The sequence below is a fragment of the Amphiura filiformis genome, chromosome 12, assembly GCF_039555335.1.
Source record: "Amphiura filiformis chromosome 12, Afil_fr2py, whole genome shotgun sequence".
Lineage (NCBI taxonomy): Eukaryota > Metazoa > Echinodermata > Ophiuroidea > Amphilepidida > Amphiuridae > Amphiura > Amphiura filiformis.
In genome coordinates, this window is record NC_092639.1 from 30141559 (window position 1) to 30159245 (window position 17687).

General features: G+C 37.2%; 1 protein-coding gene across 2 annotated transcripts in view; it reads right to left on the bottom strand.

The window, feature by feature from the left end:
- Positions 1-5700: 5700 nt before the first annotated feature.
- Positions 5701-17687, bottom strand: part of LOC140166052 (uncharacterized) — a 48589-nt gene continuing 36602 nt past the window's right edge. For both annotated transcript variants that reach the window (XM_072189429.1, XM_072189428.1), the window contains 2 exons: positions 10881-12457; positions 5701-6814 (listed from right to left, as the gene is read on the bottom strand). In XM_072189429.1, coding sequence (XP_072045530.1) covers positions 11027-12457 — 1431 coding nt within the window. In that variant the 3' untranslated portion in view covers positions 5701-6814; positions 10881-11026. The remainder of the gene's footprint in view (positions 6815-10880; positions 12458-17687) is intronic.

Here is a 17687-nt window from a genome sequence, read left to right on the forward strand (position 1 = left end):
GTTCTGAATCTATAGGCGTATTTATAACAGCTGAGTTACTTTTTGTGCAGACTTTAGATGGTCGATGAGATCATTTTCTGAATATCTTCTCGTAACAAAATTAACAAGTTGAATCATGTTAAGGGGGTCTAATGTCTGAGAAAGCAAACCGTAATAATAATTTGTAAAAACTGTAAGATGCTCTATGTGGTTGAAATCCAACGCAGATTAGCTGACCATGTAACAGAACATTTAAGGTCTATTAAGCTAAATTCTGCCGGCTTTCCTGTCGCCAAACATTTCAACCGACCAAATCTTTGCAATATCCAAGACTTTTGTGTCACTGGTGCTATTTCATGCAGAGGAAACAACAAAGACCGGCTTGATGCCGAGCTTTGGTTGATTTTCAAATTTCCAAAGGATTAAATACTAAATTTGACTCATTTGAAAAAAATTTCAGTGTATGCAAACTAGCATTTTTTTCCGAACCGCATACAAGGTTTTAATGTGCATCCCCCAGGACTCTACCAAACCAACTTTTTTAGTTTCCTTATATGGTCCTATAACACATTCAAGATGTTAACAAAAAATATTTCCCGGCACTCCGGCCATATTCAAGGTTAAAGGTCAACACAGTGGTCAAATTTCAAATCTGGTTAACAAGCACACCAAATTATTCCTCTCATTGCAAGGATTCAGAAAAAGTATAGTTTGACCTACCTACGACATACCGTTCTTGAGTTATAAGCAAAAAGGTCAAATTTGCTCCGATTTGAACGAAATTGGTCTCAAATTGCTTGTTATGTAATAATAAGTCAAATAAGGAATAGTTGTAACCATGTAGGATGCTTCGTTACCTAGGACACATCGCAACATAGGTTGTGGTCAATAATCTGTAATGGGGATTGACATTTTTTGGCCAATTTTGTCGATAACGAAGTATTCTAGACAGTGCAAACGGCTGATAAACTCAGGTCCATCTCTTTAACCGACTGTTTTTCCAAAATCAGTGAAGGGTTCATCACTGACTGGGAGCTGCTAGGATATCCAGGACAAGATTGACCCCCAACAGTATGGTAACATTAAGGACATATCCACATCGCACTATTTGGTCAGCATTCTTCATTCAATTCACCAAGGTGCTGACAAAGTCAACAACATTGGAACGGTGTTCGATATGATCAACCACACTATCCTTATTAGAAAGTTCATCCGCCTTGGAGTCCGCAGATCCATCGTTCCATGGTTGTGTGACTTTGTCAGTAACCGAGTCCAATGTGTGCACTATAACCAAACTCTCTCTGAGTATAGGGTCCTCAATGGAGCTCTTCCCCAGGGAACTAAACTTGGTCCCATTGGGTTTCAAGTGGTGATCAATGATGCAGCCCAAAACATGGATTCTGATATCAAATGTTGGAAGTATGTGGATGACTTGACACTTGCAGAGATTCGCTCATATCCACAACCAAGCAAACTTCAGGAAGACCTCGACTAAGTTCAATGACTGGACTAACACCAACAAGCTTAGCTTAAATCCCTCCAAGTGCCAAGCCATCCAGATCTGCTTCAAAACAGATCCGCTGCACATTCTGATTTAAATATTTCTGGCATCCCCTGAACTTTGTCGATGAAGCAAAAATCTTAGGCGTGTGGATCCAAAATGATCTTTGTTGGAATAAGAACATCTCTCAGATCACAGCTAAAGCAAACCAAAAACTATACATGCTGCGTATGCTGAAAAAAATCTGGCTTCAATGAAGATGAGTTGATCACCGCATACAAAGGCTGCATCTTTTAGAATATGCTGATGTATCTTGGCATTCCTCGCTCTCTAATGGTCAGAGTAGTGCCCTGGAAAGACTACAACGTCGTGCATGCAGGATTACGCTGGGCCAAAATTTCACCTCCTATGCCGAGGCCTTGCGGACTTGCGAGCATGACTAGCCTGTTTGATAGGAGAGAGAACCATTGTCGCCGCTTGCCAACTCATCGCGTACCAAGGATCTTCTCCCTCCTACCAGACAGGCTAGTCATGCTCGCAATCTCCGCAATGCCCATCACTACTCCCAGCTGTGTTTCAGAACATCACGCTTCAAAAAGAGCCCCATCCTATTGTTATTTCATTCCAGAAAATTGATTTCAATTCTATTCAAATTCAATTCTTTCTACACCTGGAGTCTTGCTATTCTATTGCAATTCAATCCACCTTGCTTAAGAATTTTTCAATTTCAAAATCATTTCATTTCAATTCCAATCCAATGCAGTGAAATTAACAGCTAATCAATTTCAATTCAATTCTGAGCATTCATTTCAATTCCAATTCAATTCCAATTCCAATACCATGAATACAGTTGCAGTTTGTGTTAATTGACCAAAGGCACACTGCAAAAACTATGTCTAGAGTTTGAACACTTTTGGTCCTCAAGTTGTAAACACATGTAAAATCTAAACACAAATGTCAAACTTCAAAACATCAAGTGTTTAAAATCTAAACACAAGGCATCAAATTACTAAACATGTTTATCAAATTACTAAACATGTAAGATATGTTTACAAATCGAGGACAAAATGGTGTCTAGAATGGTGTTTAATATCTAGATACTGTTTTTGCAGTGCATGTTTTAAATTTTACTACCAATTTGATAACACTTGAGTCAGCAACACAAACTCAAAATCAAGTACACAACTTTATTGTTATGTTAACTCACTTTTCACATTCAAACAATGCGAGTGATCCTTTTATGAAACTTTGGAACTTCTTGGGTTCTTAGGTGATCGACTGACTTCCTAATATTTGTCTTAACTTCTTGTCCACCATGCAGATTATTTTTTAAACTTAAACAGGTGGCCTCGTCTGGCCAGTTCTCCACAGAAGAACTGACAATACACCTGTTACTTTGATGACAGACAGAACAGAATTTATATGGATAAATTTTACAGAGGTGCAAATTGTGATTTCTTCCTCAGGAGCAAGGTTTTTAGGCTGAAGATTTCCTCAATCATACCGTGTATAAAATAGCTTTATTCTGCACTACATTAATTCAAAAGATGAGAATGTTAACATAGCGTGTATTTTTAGAGCGACTATGTTAAGTCTTCGAGCTTGGCTTTACGAGGACAATGTGCGCGGATTTGCTATTTCACACTAGTTTGGGGTAATTTTGGTGGGACAGAGGCTCCTTTGCCCTTTTATTTTATTTTACCCCCCATTTCCTCTTTCACTTTTTGTCAGAGGGAGCACAACTTGTTCAGTGCTATATGATTCTTCTTTTTAAATTTCCTCAATATTTTCCATTTTGTCCTCTTCCCAGTGGCATTAGTATTGATACACTGAATTCCTTCATGACTTTTGTTCCCATAAAATCCTCATTGCTGCCTCTCTATAAATTCCCTCCGATTTGTTCTCTGTTTCCACCTGCCTTCATCCAACTTCTTTTTTTTCCTGTTAAATTGCATTGAATACCTCCTATGGGGATGAATTGTAAATTTCCTCATATCCCATTTCCATATTCTATTAACACCAACACCTTCCTCTTTTTTGCTCTTATTTCTTGAACAATAATGTGAATTCCTCTAAATTTTGCACAACCAGTGTCTTTAAAGATTTCCTCTCTTCCATTCAGTAGCTTCACTGTCTCACAGCCTTTTCCTCACTCCTCTAATTTTTCCCCCTTCCCCCTTCCTCTTCTCTTTTCTTCTCTCTCCTTTCTTTTTCCTCTTTCTGTTTTCTTCCCATGGCATTATTTCCTCAATTTTGACTCTCATTTCCTAGGAGCGGTGCTCCCCGCTCCCGCACAATTTGCGTCCCTGCTTGACGAATTCCACAAGGACCCTGTCACCACACTGACCTCAAAGATGTCAAAAATCAAGGTTTTCTATAGCCCCTACTTGTCTCCTGCTCCTCCTGAGATTTTACACCCAAAATCCTTGTACTTTTGAACAAGTGTGAAAAAGCTGTCAAAAATATAAGCATTTTCTAACAATTTGTTCAAATGTACGACTTTTGAGCATAAAAATTAGGAGCTTGAGAAAAATAGGGGCTTTACGACTAGTGCCAAAAGTTTGAGATCTTTGGCAAGTTGGGGGATCTCATTCTCATACTCACATTATCGATCATATCAAGCAATTTAAAACATTGGAAATGCTAAGAATCAATTTGCATCATATCAGAAGATATTAGTGTCTTTAAGAACATAGAACCTTATTGTTCCACATGACAAGAGAGACAGTAGATATTCTTCTAGAGAAAGATTAAGCAGAACTCCAAAACAGTCTCAAAAAGTTTAACTATACCTGTGTATGAGAAATGATATCATAGTTTTAATTTTCTTCAATACATGTATTTTATGCTATCATTTTTAAATGAACACTTTCCAGAATACTTAGTTGCAATATGTTTTGTAACACTTTATTCCCTGAAAATGCTTGTTGTGCCAAACAGGGATGGTTATAATAAGGTGTCATCTATTGATGCTAAATTTTTAATGTGTGTCTCTTGTGTGAATAGACCTGGAAGTGTATCAGAACTCAGAACGGGGGAAGGGCACTTTTTACAGGTGAAATGATCTGGAATCACAGACATCTGCTTGTGAATTACTGAAATGCTGAATTGAAATCAAAGCTGAATTCATTTCAATTCCACTTCCTTCTTCATCACTCCATATGATTTCAATTCCAATCCAATTCAATTATTCATTGCTCATGATGATTTCAATTCCAATCCAATTCAATTCATGCCCAAGACCACTCATTTCGATTCCAATTCAATTCCAATGTATTGAAATGAAAATCACCCAAAATTCATTTCAATTCAATTCGATTTCAATGCATTGAATTAACATTACCCCATCCCCTATTTTGTTGATGTATTAAACAAGTAGCCCGCTTTTTATTTTATTCGGGTTTTCCTGCATGCACGCACATTTCAGCTTTGATATTTTTGTTATTCATTGTGCAATAATAGTATGAATTTATCGTATTTACATGTGTCTGCCATTTTATGTTATTTTATATATGCTTTTTTCATTCATATTTATATCAATTTTTATATAATGTTTTTACTCTGTACATTGACTTGAAATTTGACCTTCGGGTCACAATATGTTGCTTTTAATAATTATATTTACTTGAAATTATAACTTGAAATGAAACTCTTAAAATATTCAACTTTTACATACATTTTGGCAACATGTTCTCAACGGCACACAAACAAATTTTATTCTTGACCATGTTTTTACCCAGATCAACCAGTGGATAATAACTTGTGCTGCGAGCAGAGTACATGCTAAAAATCACTAATGATGTCCTAGAACAACAAAGCCTAATTAAATAAAGCCTAATTGATTAGATGATAAGATACTATCTTAACGTATATTTTGATATACGTTAAAAAGATTTGCCCTTCATAGGTTTACATAATTTTGCTTGCAAAAACATGGTAACTCGTGCTACGGTGACTTGTGCCATAGTTTGTTCGCCCAAAAAGATTGAAACGAATTAGGTCAAAGAACCATGAAATTACCTACATTAAGCTGAAGCTTAGAGAGAGTTAATCATTATCATGATTATGCTTAAGTCTAAATAGCATGGCGCTAGTCCAAAATTAATAACCACATGCGCTAGTCCGAGTTTGTGAACCACTGCGCTAGTCCAAATCTGTGAAACACTGCGCTAGTCCGAATATTCGGACTAGCGCATTCGTGTTTTTCTGATTCGGACTAGCGCAGTGGTTCACAGACTCGGACTAGCGCAGTGGTTTCCAATTTTGGACTAGCGCTTTGCTTTTCAGTTTCGGACTAGCGCTATGGTTTTCAGTGTCGGATTAGAGTCGTGTTTTTCAGATTCGGACTAGCGCAGTGTCGGACTGAAGGAGTGTTTTCCAGATTCGGACTAGCGCAGTGTATTTCAGATTCGGACTAGCATGACTAGCGGCATGTCGAACTGAATGAGTGCTTTTCAGATTTGGACTAGCGGCGTGTTTTTTAAAAATTCTGTAAATCACGCCGCTAGTCCGACTTTTTGGCTAGCGGCGTGGTTTTCATAATTAAATTTCGGACGAGCGGCGTGTCGCGTTGCAGTGGTTTTTTCATTTTCGGACTAGCGCGTGCTTTTTTTCGGACTAGCGCCGTGCTTTTCATTTTCGTACTGACGCACCTCTAAGTATAGAGAATTTTTGATGTTGGACTAGCGTGTCGGGTGTCGGACTAACGGCGTGTCGGACTAGCGGCGTGTCGATGTCGGACTAACGCCCTGTACCCGAACCAAGAAGATACAAGAAATCCGTACAGTCTCCGGGCTACAGCTGTTTAAAGTCTACATCATATTTCACATCCCAGTTCAGTTTAGGATTAAGTTGATAAAAAACATCGATAAAGAATATATCCCCATGTTTCACTTTAAAAGTCAACGGATACTTTTTCGAATATCCAACATTGAATTTGCTCGTGATACGCATAACGACCTGGAAGGTTGTATCGGCTGAATCGCAAGATACTTCTAAGTTAAGTCCATGGGGTGTTCGTCGTTCATATATAAATAGATACCTGTTCAGACTAATGACTTGACTGACGTATCCGAATATTATCGGAGGAGCTATATGCCTGGACTGTAAGATAGGAGTCCATGAACACACACATAAATCACCGTCTACTCCTACATCTCGGCAATCGTTATAAACTGCGTAGGCGGATATCCTTTCGTAATTTACAAGTTTGATATTGGTTGATAATGCCGGGATGTTGGATCCTACTTGAATGGTTACGCTGAAGACATCCTCACTGTGTGGAGCTCCCGTGCCTGCAGGAATATGGATGTCCAGTTGTGTTATTGTAATGTTCTGTTAGGGAGAACAACAAGAATGTATCTTTAATTTGGTTAATTTCATAATCTCAATAAACATGATGTGCACATTTGTCTCAACCCTATTCTATTACCCCCACAAAAGTTGTATATTTGAGTGGTGTGGAGGTACCATATTAACTAGGCCTACTGCGTTGTAAAAACCAATAAGTGGCATACCATTGGCAAGCTTGGACTTTAAGCTTTTAGAAAAACAAGTATAATACTTAATTATGTAATTTTTATGCAAATTAGCTCATGTATAATTAATGAGCTCATAGTCAGATATGAAGATATTTTAATTACATTGCCGTTTTTCTATGAACTTATTAAACACAGCCCGCCAGTCATACATCAAGGAATAGCAGATTTACTAAATCATATGGCCAAAACTGGAGATCATCCTAAAGAAGTAAAAACAGGAATACTAATACCTATACCAAAACCAGGGAAAAAACATAGAGCACCACAAAATTTGAGACCCATCATTCTTTTATCTGTAATTAGAAAAATTCTTGGCATAATCATGATCACAAGAACGGCAAAAAAGTTAAATAGCCGCATACCTATAACTCAAGCAGCATACAGATCAGGTAGAGGTACAACAGAACATGTATTTACCATCAAAACTCTTGCTGAAAAAGCAATAACATCATCAAACTATGAAGTAACTATTCTTTTACTTGATATGAGTAAAGCCTTTGACACTATCGAAAGTGACTTACTCATGGAAGATTTAAAGGAAGTACTTGATGATGATGAATTACACATGTTCTATCTACTACTCAAAGATGTAGAAATACAAATACAGGTAGATAAACACACTGGTGATAACATCATCACAAACATAGGAGCTTCACAAGGAGATTGTGCTAGTGCAATACTTTTCACTTTTTATCTAGCTAAATCCCTACAAGCTGAGAGAGATGCAGACGAAACTGAACATAATTATGCCATACCAAGAGAAGTCTCCAATAATGCTCTACCGTCACATATACAGGATCACTCCTATTTAAAATCTAGCCCAGATCAAACATTTCAAATTGATCAACAATATGCAGATGATATAAGCTGGATAACAACAAATACTGGACAAATCACCAAAATAAGAAAAACAGTACCACCAAAACCAAAAAAAGAGAAATCTAACAATAAATCAAGACAAAACAGAACAATACAAAGTACACAAAGATGGTCCATCAGACTGGAAAAAATTTAAATACCTAGGAACATTACTAGATACTAACGAAGATATAAAAAGGAGAAAATGTCTAGCAATAGCATCATATAATCAACTCAAACATTTTCTGCAAAGCAAAAGAGCAAACATTACAACAAAAATGAGAATTTGTAATGCGTATGTAGGATCCATTTTTCTACACAATAGTGAATTATGGACACTGACAACAAAACTTGAAAACAAAGAACTCTACTTAGAAGAACAATATCCATCACAAAACTAGACAAAATGACAAATGCTGATCTATATACAAACACAAATGCTGAACCATGGAGCAAAACCATAAAAAGAAGATTAAACTGGGTGGAAAATCTATACAGACTCCCAGAAGAAACTCCAGCACGTCAAGCCCTAGCTGAATTTCAAAGAAAAACTAAGCGTCCTGTCGGACGCCCAAAACCAACGTGGGTGGCGCAAATGCAGAAAGAAGTAGATGAACAAACTCTTACACAGACCAATGATAGAATAGCCTGGAGAGCAGTAGTAGCGTGCGCAATGGCAACATAGCCGGAAAGCGTCTACGATGACGATGATGCCGTTTTTCTACATAATAAAAAGAAATCCGGGTTAATTTGGACTATATTTAAAACGTTTACGGATATTTTGGGCTATTTTTATGGCAAAATGTAACCAAGTTTCAAACATTTTAACCCATTTTATGATGTGTAAATGGCAGTTATATTTGGGGAAAGGGTTTTTTTTTATGATAGAGAAGTGATAAATTATCAAAACTGTTCAATAGATAAGACCTTATTTGTGTAAATATTTTTACATGCATATTAGGTCATTTCGTGCCATAAATTATGGCACGAAATTGATGGGGGTTAATATATAGAATAGGGTTATGGACTAAATCAAAACCGGGCGGTTCCCAGAGGGGGGCACTCCCATATATTGACATACGGCATGTGCCCATGAAAAGACCCCGGTATGTTTGGCAAATCCTACACCGAATGACCTCTATTTTTCAGTAGCCTACACTGAATGACCCCATTTTTGAACAATTAGTCCTCAAAATTGAAATTGAGCAAAATAAATGAGTTTTGTCTATTTTGTACTGTAAAATTGGGTAAAAAGCTATTGTTGAATGTCAATGATGTAAAATTTGGGTGCTCCCATACAAAATCATCTAATTTTTGACATTGCCAACACCGAATGACCCCCTTTTTTCTGAAACTTTCTACACAGGCTGATAGACCCCTAGTTTCGTACGCTGGTGGGCATAGGTACGTCACTCTCATACCAAGTAATCCACCGGGGCGGTTCCGTCCTGTTTCTATTGTTCAGAACAATGGAAACCGGACGGTCTAGTTTTGATTTCATCCCATACTTACATAGTTTCATTAATAAGACACATATCGTTCAGATTCGTGGTTGGTTTAACCAAAGAGCTTTCAATAGTCATAGAGTAGCAATAGATTATGTAATGCTTTGTTCGTTTGATGCCGATTAGAGTTTGCGACAGGCTATTCATAAAAGTGGTACCATTGTTTCGAACAAAGGGGTTCCGCCATTAAATTGGTCACTGATCCGGCATCATATTAACGCTCTACACAACAGGCGAGTATCAATAAGTGACCACAATACAGTCGTGTGTAAGGGCAGTCATGTGTAAAGTGGTACCATTGTTCTCACGTATCCCAAATGTGCGCTTGTGTGGGTCTGAAGTCTATAAAGGAGGCTTTAGCTGTCGATGCAATCATCTTTACCACCCACCTGACTTTAGGCGCTTCATTTAAATAAATTGAATGCTCTGGCTGATCGATTACACATTGACAAAAGTTGAAATATATATAGCTCATAAATTAAGATTACGACAGTAATATCCACAATAAATATATTCAAAAACATATCACCTTTTGCCGACAATTTGTAAAACAGTGGATATGAACTTGGAATATCATACCAGATGTTTGGTGTAAGACATGTTATAATGATGCAATAATTAATGATGCCCGTGATTCATGGTTATGTTTATAATTGAAGACCGAGATAAAAAAAAAAAAAGACTAGTTTGCGTCTGACGTCACTGTCAATCAAATTCCCTACGATCCTTGATTGGTTAATAGCGCGTAAAAGGAAGGTCGATTTATCTGGTGCCGATCGGAGAAAAGGAATACCACAAAATGGCGAAAAATTACGTACTTTTACAAGGCCAAAAGCAACTTTTCTAGGCATTGTTGACATGGTGCCTTCGCAAAAGAAAGCTTGCTACTATAAAGGCTTAACTTTTCAGATGGTTTGTATGTTTGAAGGTGCAAAATTAACAATAAGGCGCCCGGTTTTATCGCCGCGTTTAGCAACTCATATCATCACGACACTTGTAAACAAACCGTGCTCGAGTTTGATTGACAGATGACTTCTAGTCTTTTTATCTCTGTCTTCCAGTATAATATACTACAGGATCCGATATACCTTTAAGTTTTAACTTTGCTTTTACACAGCTATAACAATGACTTCGGATGATTGATATATGTTTACTTGTTTTAAGAGTTTTGCTGTCAACTTGGATTCAATTAACTTTTGGGGTGACTGTCGATCATAAAAAAATAAGTTTCCACGAACGCAAAGCCAAATATTTTTAGTTCATACTAATATTTCGTTTACCTCATACATAAAATCTTGCCTTCTGGTTAGAGTCACATGACATGGAATACTTTTACTATTTAAAAAAATGCAGAGCAATATAATTATATAAAATTATTAACTGGCCAAGAATGCGTCATGTTTGAAATTATTGCTCTAGAGGTGTCGTCCATTCCTCGCCTTCTGTGTCGTCTATGAGACCACCGGCTATTTTACTGAATAGTAAAACTTCACTTACCTTAGAAACCGTTTGCTGTACATTTGTTATCCAGCTACCGTTGAGATAACGACATTCACCAAATCCGGACGATTTATTCCCATTTGCTGCTAAAAACTGCTCCTGGATCTTGTTATTAAGCTCTCCTAGTGCAAAATTGGCGAGTACTAGAACACCCGTCTCATTTGACACCTTTTGAAGCACCCGTCCCTGTTGACATATACATTGGCCAGTTTCGGGGGTATTCCCATTGAGTCGCAAGATCTTTTCCTGCTGATTGGATGGAATAGTCCGTTTGGATGGTTGTCGTATTTTGCATCGATCGGGAAAGATTCTACATCTACATTTGGTGCTAATGATAGAACTGTTTGTCGTAAATCTAGTATATTGACCAGTCTATGTTGGTTGATATCTAGAGCATGCATCCAATCTCTACCTAGTTTGGTTGCCACATCATTCGAAGCTAGTACAAATAACACAGGATTTGCCATCTCAATTTTGGCTTCTTTCGAATGCTGGATAAATGGTCCGTATGAATTACCATGATCTCCGAACATAAGAGTCAATGTATTATCTTGGCGGCTAAGGAATGACATGAATTTAGCGAGACTTGCATCAAGAGTCTGAATTCGACGTCCACTGGCTTCATGGCCTTGATTGAGATCCAAGTAAGTGAAGTGTGGTGTATTTGCTGCCTTCAGTTGGGACTGTAACAGCTCTACGGATGACATTAGATAGTCATTTTGATGCAAACCATTGTAACATATTGGTACTTTTGCTGTAAAGAATGGATTGGTGATACCATTTGCTTTCATGATTTCACAATTTGCTAGAGAAGCACCAATATCATCGACTCCTCTTGATTTTCGTTCTGTGTTGAAGTTTCCCCATAGTTCAGGTAGAGTAGTTTGTTTCCCAAAAACTATGTCCGATATCCAGGACTGGGTTTTAACTCCCATAAATGTAGGTGTGCCACAAGCACAATTTTTAACACTCCAACTCCAACAAAGATCGTCAATCATGGAAACGTGATATCCACCATCTTGAAACAATTTGAAAAGATTCCCTATTCCGGGTTCTTCCTTCTCTATGTCTGTACGAGAATATATTTGTCCTGCTGTGAAAGCTACGATATTAACATAGGTTCCACCTAGTAGAGATTGCATTGAATTATAGTTGAAGATATTGAAACTGCCACTTTCTTTAATGTCACGTAGTGTCTGTACAGTCTTTGGCATAGATCTATAGAAATGGCTATGGGATGTAGAATCTAACCATACGACATTGATATTCACGGAATCATCACGGCAGTTCCCATTATTCTTACAGGGTTTCTTGGTGATATTTTGTGGCAATAATAGTAACTGACTTGCGATGGTGTTGTTCGCCAGACTGCACTTCAGGAAACAAAAACCGTAGTTGCCGTTGCTTTCATTTTTCGTGAGAAGATTTTTGATATAATCTTCTAAGTGTGAAATACTGTGTGTTTGATTCCAGTAGACGGATCCTATAGTTTCGTTGATAATTCCTATAGAAATCGGCTTCTTACATAAAGTAATGGAGCAGCTGACATGGACGTCACCACCGTTGTCAATCTGCTGTGATTAAAAAAACACCAAAAAACAAAACAAAACAAAATCAGAACAGTGTTATTATACCAATGATATCATTAAGAGAGTTGTAGTAAATGATTGACTAAACATTTGCTCAACGTTTCGATGATAAATAAATAAATAAGTAAATAAATAAATAAATAAATAAATAAATAAATAAATAAATAAATAAATAAATTGAAGAAAGATGACTATCTTCGTGCAGAGTGCTCGATGCATTAAAGCAGAGCGAATAATACGGGTAAAACTTGAGGTTGTCTGATGATCGCATTAGCGTGAAACTCAAAGTTACAACTTTCGTTCCACAAGCTCTACTGATAAATAAATAAATAAATAAATAAATAAATAAATAAATAAATAAATAAATAAATAAATAAATAAATAAATGCAATAATAAAGTTTGTCATTAGCAGACAGAAGAGTGCTCAATACTTTAACAAACTTAATGAAGTAGTGCACTAAACCAATTATTGTTTCACGCTAATGCGATCATCAGACAACCTCAAGTTTTACCCGTATTATTAGCTCTACTTTAATGCATCGAGCACTCTGCACGAAGATAGTCAACTTTCTTCAATTTATGTATTTATTTATTTAAATATTGTAAATAAATAAATAAATAAATAAATAAATAAATAAATAAATAAATAAATAAATAAATAAATAAATAAATAAATAAATAAACTGGTATTGGGTCAAACAAATTTTAAAAAAACAAAGGTAATTCCCATCTATAAAAAAACAGAGACTGAATGAGGTCCTTCGAAGTGACCCCGTAGTCAATACAACGTTGAGGCAACACTTCGACATCAGTACAACTGACAATAAATATGTTGCATTAACGTCACCTGTTGACTACGCTGCGACAGTTATCGTGTGACCAGAATACAACGTTGTGACAACACTACATTGACGACATCGGTACAACTGACGATAAAGACGTTACATTAACGTCACCTATTGACTGCCGTACGTCAGTTGTCGTACGACTTCAATATAACGTTGAGGCAACACTTCATTGACGACATCGGTACATCGATGATTGAAGACGTCGCAACAACGTCTGCCGTACAATGGTTGTCGTATGACCTCAATACTACGGTTGAAGCAACACTTTATTGACGACATCGGTACAACCGCGATAAAAACGTTGTATTAAGGTCACATAATGACTGCCGTGCAACGGTTGTTGTACAATCTAAATATAAAATTGAGGCAACACTTCATTGACGACATCGGTACACCGAAGATTGAAAACGTCGCAATAGCGTCTGCCGAACGATGGTTGCCGTATGACCTCAATACTAACGTTGAAGTAACACTTCTTTGACGACATCAGTACAGGGTGTATCAAAATGATTGGTACCGAAGACTTCTCATTTTTTGCCGATTTTTTTTACTATTTTTGTGCCAGTTTGGGGTTAATTGTTTAAATATTTGTAATTATAGTAGTTTTATCTTCTCTAAGAATTTTAGATCATAAAGATAGCACATTCTATTCAGAAGTTACATGATTCTAAAAGAAAGTAGGCGTTTTCACACTTTTCCTCATAACGCTGGATCAGTAGCGCACCATTTTCAAAGCTCTATTTTACTGCAAATACCTTGTGAGGATGATATGTTGAAAATCATGGAAATATTTAATATTTTCCTTGCCTATTTCTTCATTCATAATATATATTAATGTAATAATCAATATTTATTGCTTGAGAGTCATATTATTGACTTGAATAATTTACGTGGGGTGAAAGAAGTTTGTGTATCAACACCATCAAGGGCGGTAAATTATTATTTTTTTTGAGATTACTAAGTAGATGGTGTGGCAGAATGGCCATATACTGTAGACAGTATAGGTTAGTTTAGACCTGGTAAAAGTTATTGGAATGGCTCCACAGTACTATTACACACTTCAGTGTGCATTCATAGTTAAGAATCACACAAAGATATGGAGAAGTGCACAGAAGATTTAGGAGACAGTTTCTAAGAGCAAAGCGTATCCAATGCATACATGCTATAACTTGCAATGCTTCAAAATTTGATATGGGCCGTTACAGAATGGACCCACCGTGCCCAGTTGTTAAGTTCTTTCAAGATAGAGCTTCACCTCACACTGTCAGAGTCGTAAGGCATGGACTTCAGGAACTATCTTTCTAAATGCATGTGTAAAGCAATTTTATGTTATGTATACTGAGGTGAGATGTTGAAGAGTATGTATTCAATAAATGGTTCAAGCAGTGAACATATTCATCTTGTATCAAACCATGATTACGTCGATCTTTGTTTAAATGACAATAGTACCCAGATGCATCAACCTATCAACTTCAGATTAATAGATCAATAAGTTAACATATGCCCCTTTCTATTTATAGTACAAAATCTATATTAATTAGGAATTATATATTTTTTATATATTTTTGAAAATGTCACATAGCCCGGTACCAATCATTTTGATACACCCTGTACTACCAACGATAAATATGTTGCATCTTATATTGTCTTCCGTATGACGATTGTCGTACGATATCAACATAACACTTATTTACGCATTAGCGTTAGTGTCAAGTCATGTGAATTGAAATTAAATGAGTATTTTTTTAATGAAATGAAAAGTATTCAGTTCTTGTCGGCCGGTCACATCCCCCACATGCATCTGCTTAATCTAGACATTTGCCAACCTTAAAGTGATAGACAGTAGGCCAAAACGTTGAGCCAAAATAGCCAGCGAGCCTTAAAATGACGGTTGTTACGACGAGGTTGGGGCAAGGTCGTCGTACAAACCTTAGTACGGCGGTCAGAATGCCGTCATCGGACCAACGTTGGTAAACAGCAGGCCTACTGTTGTCTAAGTCATGGGAGTGGTCAAGTTGCTACTGCCACCTCCACCACCACCACCACCACCACCACCACCACCACCTAGAAATAATCATTATAATGTAAAATATATACACCCTAATAATTATATAATTATAATACTAACAATAATACTTTGGAATTCAATGGTAATTTTTTTTATTTTTACATGTATTTTTCTTTATACAGAAACAAAATCAACAAATTTAGTCAATGTTATCAATATTATGAGTAAATTTGATCAATATCCTTTAAATAATGCATTTTATAGCAGGTTTAGTTCAAAATATTGCTTATAATCTTAAAACACTTCATCAAATATAGAAACCCTGTTAGCTCAGTCGGTAGAGCATCAGTCTCATAAACCAAAGATCCATGGTTCGAATCCCGGTAGGTCCATTAAGGTAAGTGACTTGTATAAAATTACGCTTGGAAGTTTGTATTCGTTATAAATTTTTGTCTCATTGGGCTTACTTGCCAATGGTTGGACGCCCGACATCAAATTACATAAAAAATGAGGTCACTTGCACACATGCATCAGCCATTTTTTTTAAACGTTATTACACCGAATATTAATGGTCATTTAAGGGTTACTTCAGGTTTATAACTAGATCCTTCAAAATGTCCCGCTAATTATATAGTGCAGCAATGTCACTTGGTTACTAGGACCAATTGCTGGGGGCACAAATCTCAAGTGAACAACTTGAAGTCGAAGGTCATACAAAGGTAATTATGGCCAAGAATGTCTACTCTTCATATTACATGGCACGTATACTTCACTGGCACACATGCATCAGCTATACCCAATGTCTATAGGTTATGAAAATAATTGAGATCAAAGGCGTGCGTACTTCAAACACTTGCGAGCAGGAGTGCGTACCCCCAAACATCGCACGAGTGTAGCCGCACTTGTGAGCTCGCGTACGTGCCCCCAAACATTTGTGTGCGTACCCCAACACATGCGCTCGCGCATGTATACCCTCTAAATATTTGCTCGCAAATGCGTACCACAAACACCTCCGTACCCCACAAACACTTGCACGTCACGTGCATACCCACACACCCTTGCTCGTGCGCGTACGTACCTAAAAACACTTGTTTGTGCACATGCGCACCCATAAACACTGGCACACTCGTGTGAGTACCCATATTGCCTTTTATTTTCTTGCACTGCACCCAAAACAAAAGAACTAACCAGAGTTAGTTTGATTCAAGCTCGTATCCACCCGGGCCACATACTATATGTTGTAACAGCCAACGACAGTGATCGATTCTCTAGCGATGGGGGTGCTCAAATATATGGTCTTGATCAATCTGTATTAAATCTCCGAGATTTCAGATTTCATGTAGACTACCAAATATAGAAAGTAATGAGATGCCGCTGAATATTTATGGCTTTAGCAATCCAATCATGTACCGAGATCTAGTTTGTCATTTATTGTTTGAAACGTAAACACTCGCGTACGTGTGTGTGCAGCACAGCTGTTTCGTATGGGAAAACAACAACCGAATCGACCGCAAGATTGACAGCAAATGGGCGGCCTGATCATCGTACAACCACCAATGAAAACAGCATATTTCTTCAGTGCATCGGGTCATTTACATACAAACATTAATGAGCTACGGTCGGCTTCGCCTCCCCGATCGCACTACAAACCACTAAAAAAGTTTTTCTGTCATGAAAACAAAACTGAGTCGCTTCTTAAGGTAAGAAGAGGGATTTGAATAAAGCCATTTTGTAAGCAGGATAGTGAAAGTTTCAATCGTATGCTATATACAAATCAGGACACCCATTTCATCTTACTATAATTTGGCTAATGTTGTATGTGGTTATGTAGGTAGGGGTGTATGTGTGTATTTGTAAACTAATATAAGTGAGGACATTATTCTATACTACATGTATAATGTAAGGACAGTAACAAGATGTGAGGACAATTTTGATATCCTATTGTGTCAAGGTCACTGGGCTTTCTTGCCCTGCGGGGCTTTAAGATTTGAACTAGCTTGGGGTGTTTAGTCGTCGTATGGGAGTATCCGCATTGATGTTTTTTTTATTTGATACTGCCCCCCCTCCCAGTATCCATAAAAAGCATCAAGGCCACTGGGCCGGCAGGCCCGAGGCCGGAGACTTCCACGACTAAACGTGCAATATTTTATTTTCTATCAACAGCAGTTGCTGTATTTTTCCTTGTTAATATTGATACTGTATTTTTTAATGTTTAATTGGTTTTTTAAATATTGTAAACCACTTGTACTTTGGTCTGAGGACCACGATTTGTGTGTAAATAAAATATACTATACTAAACAATCCAAGTGAGTCTCGATATAAAAGGGACCGCAGGGCAAGAAAGCCCAGTGACTTTGA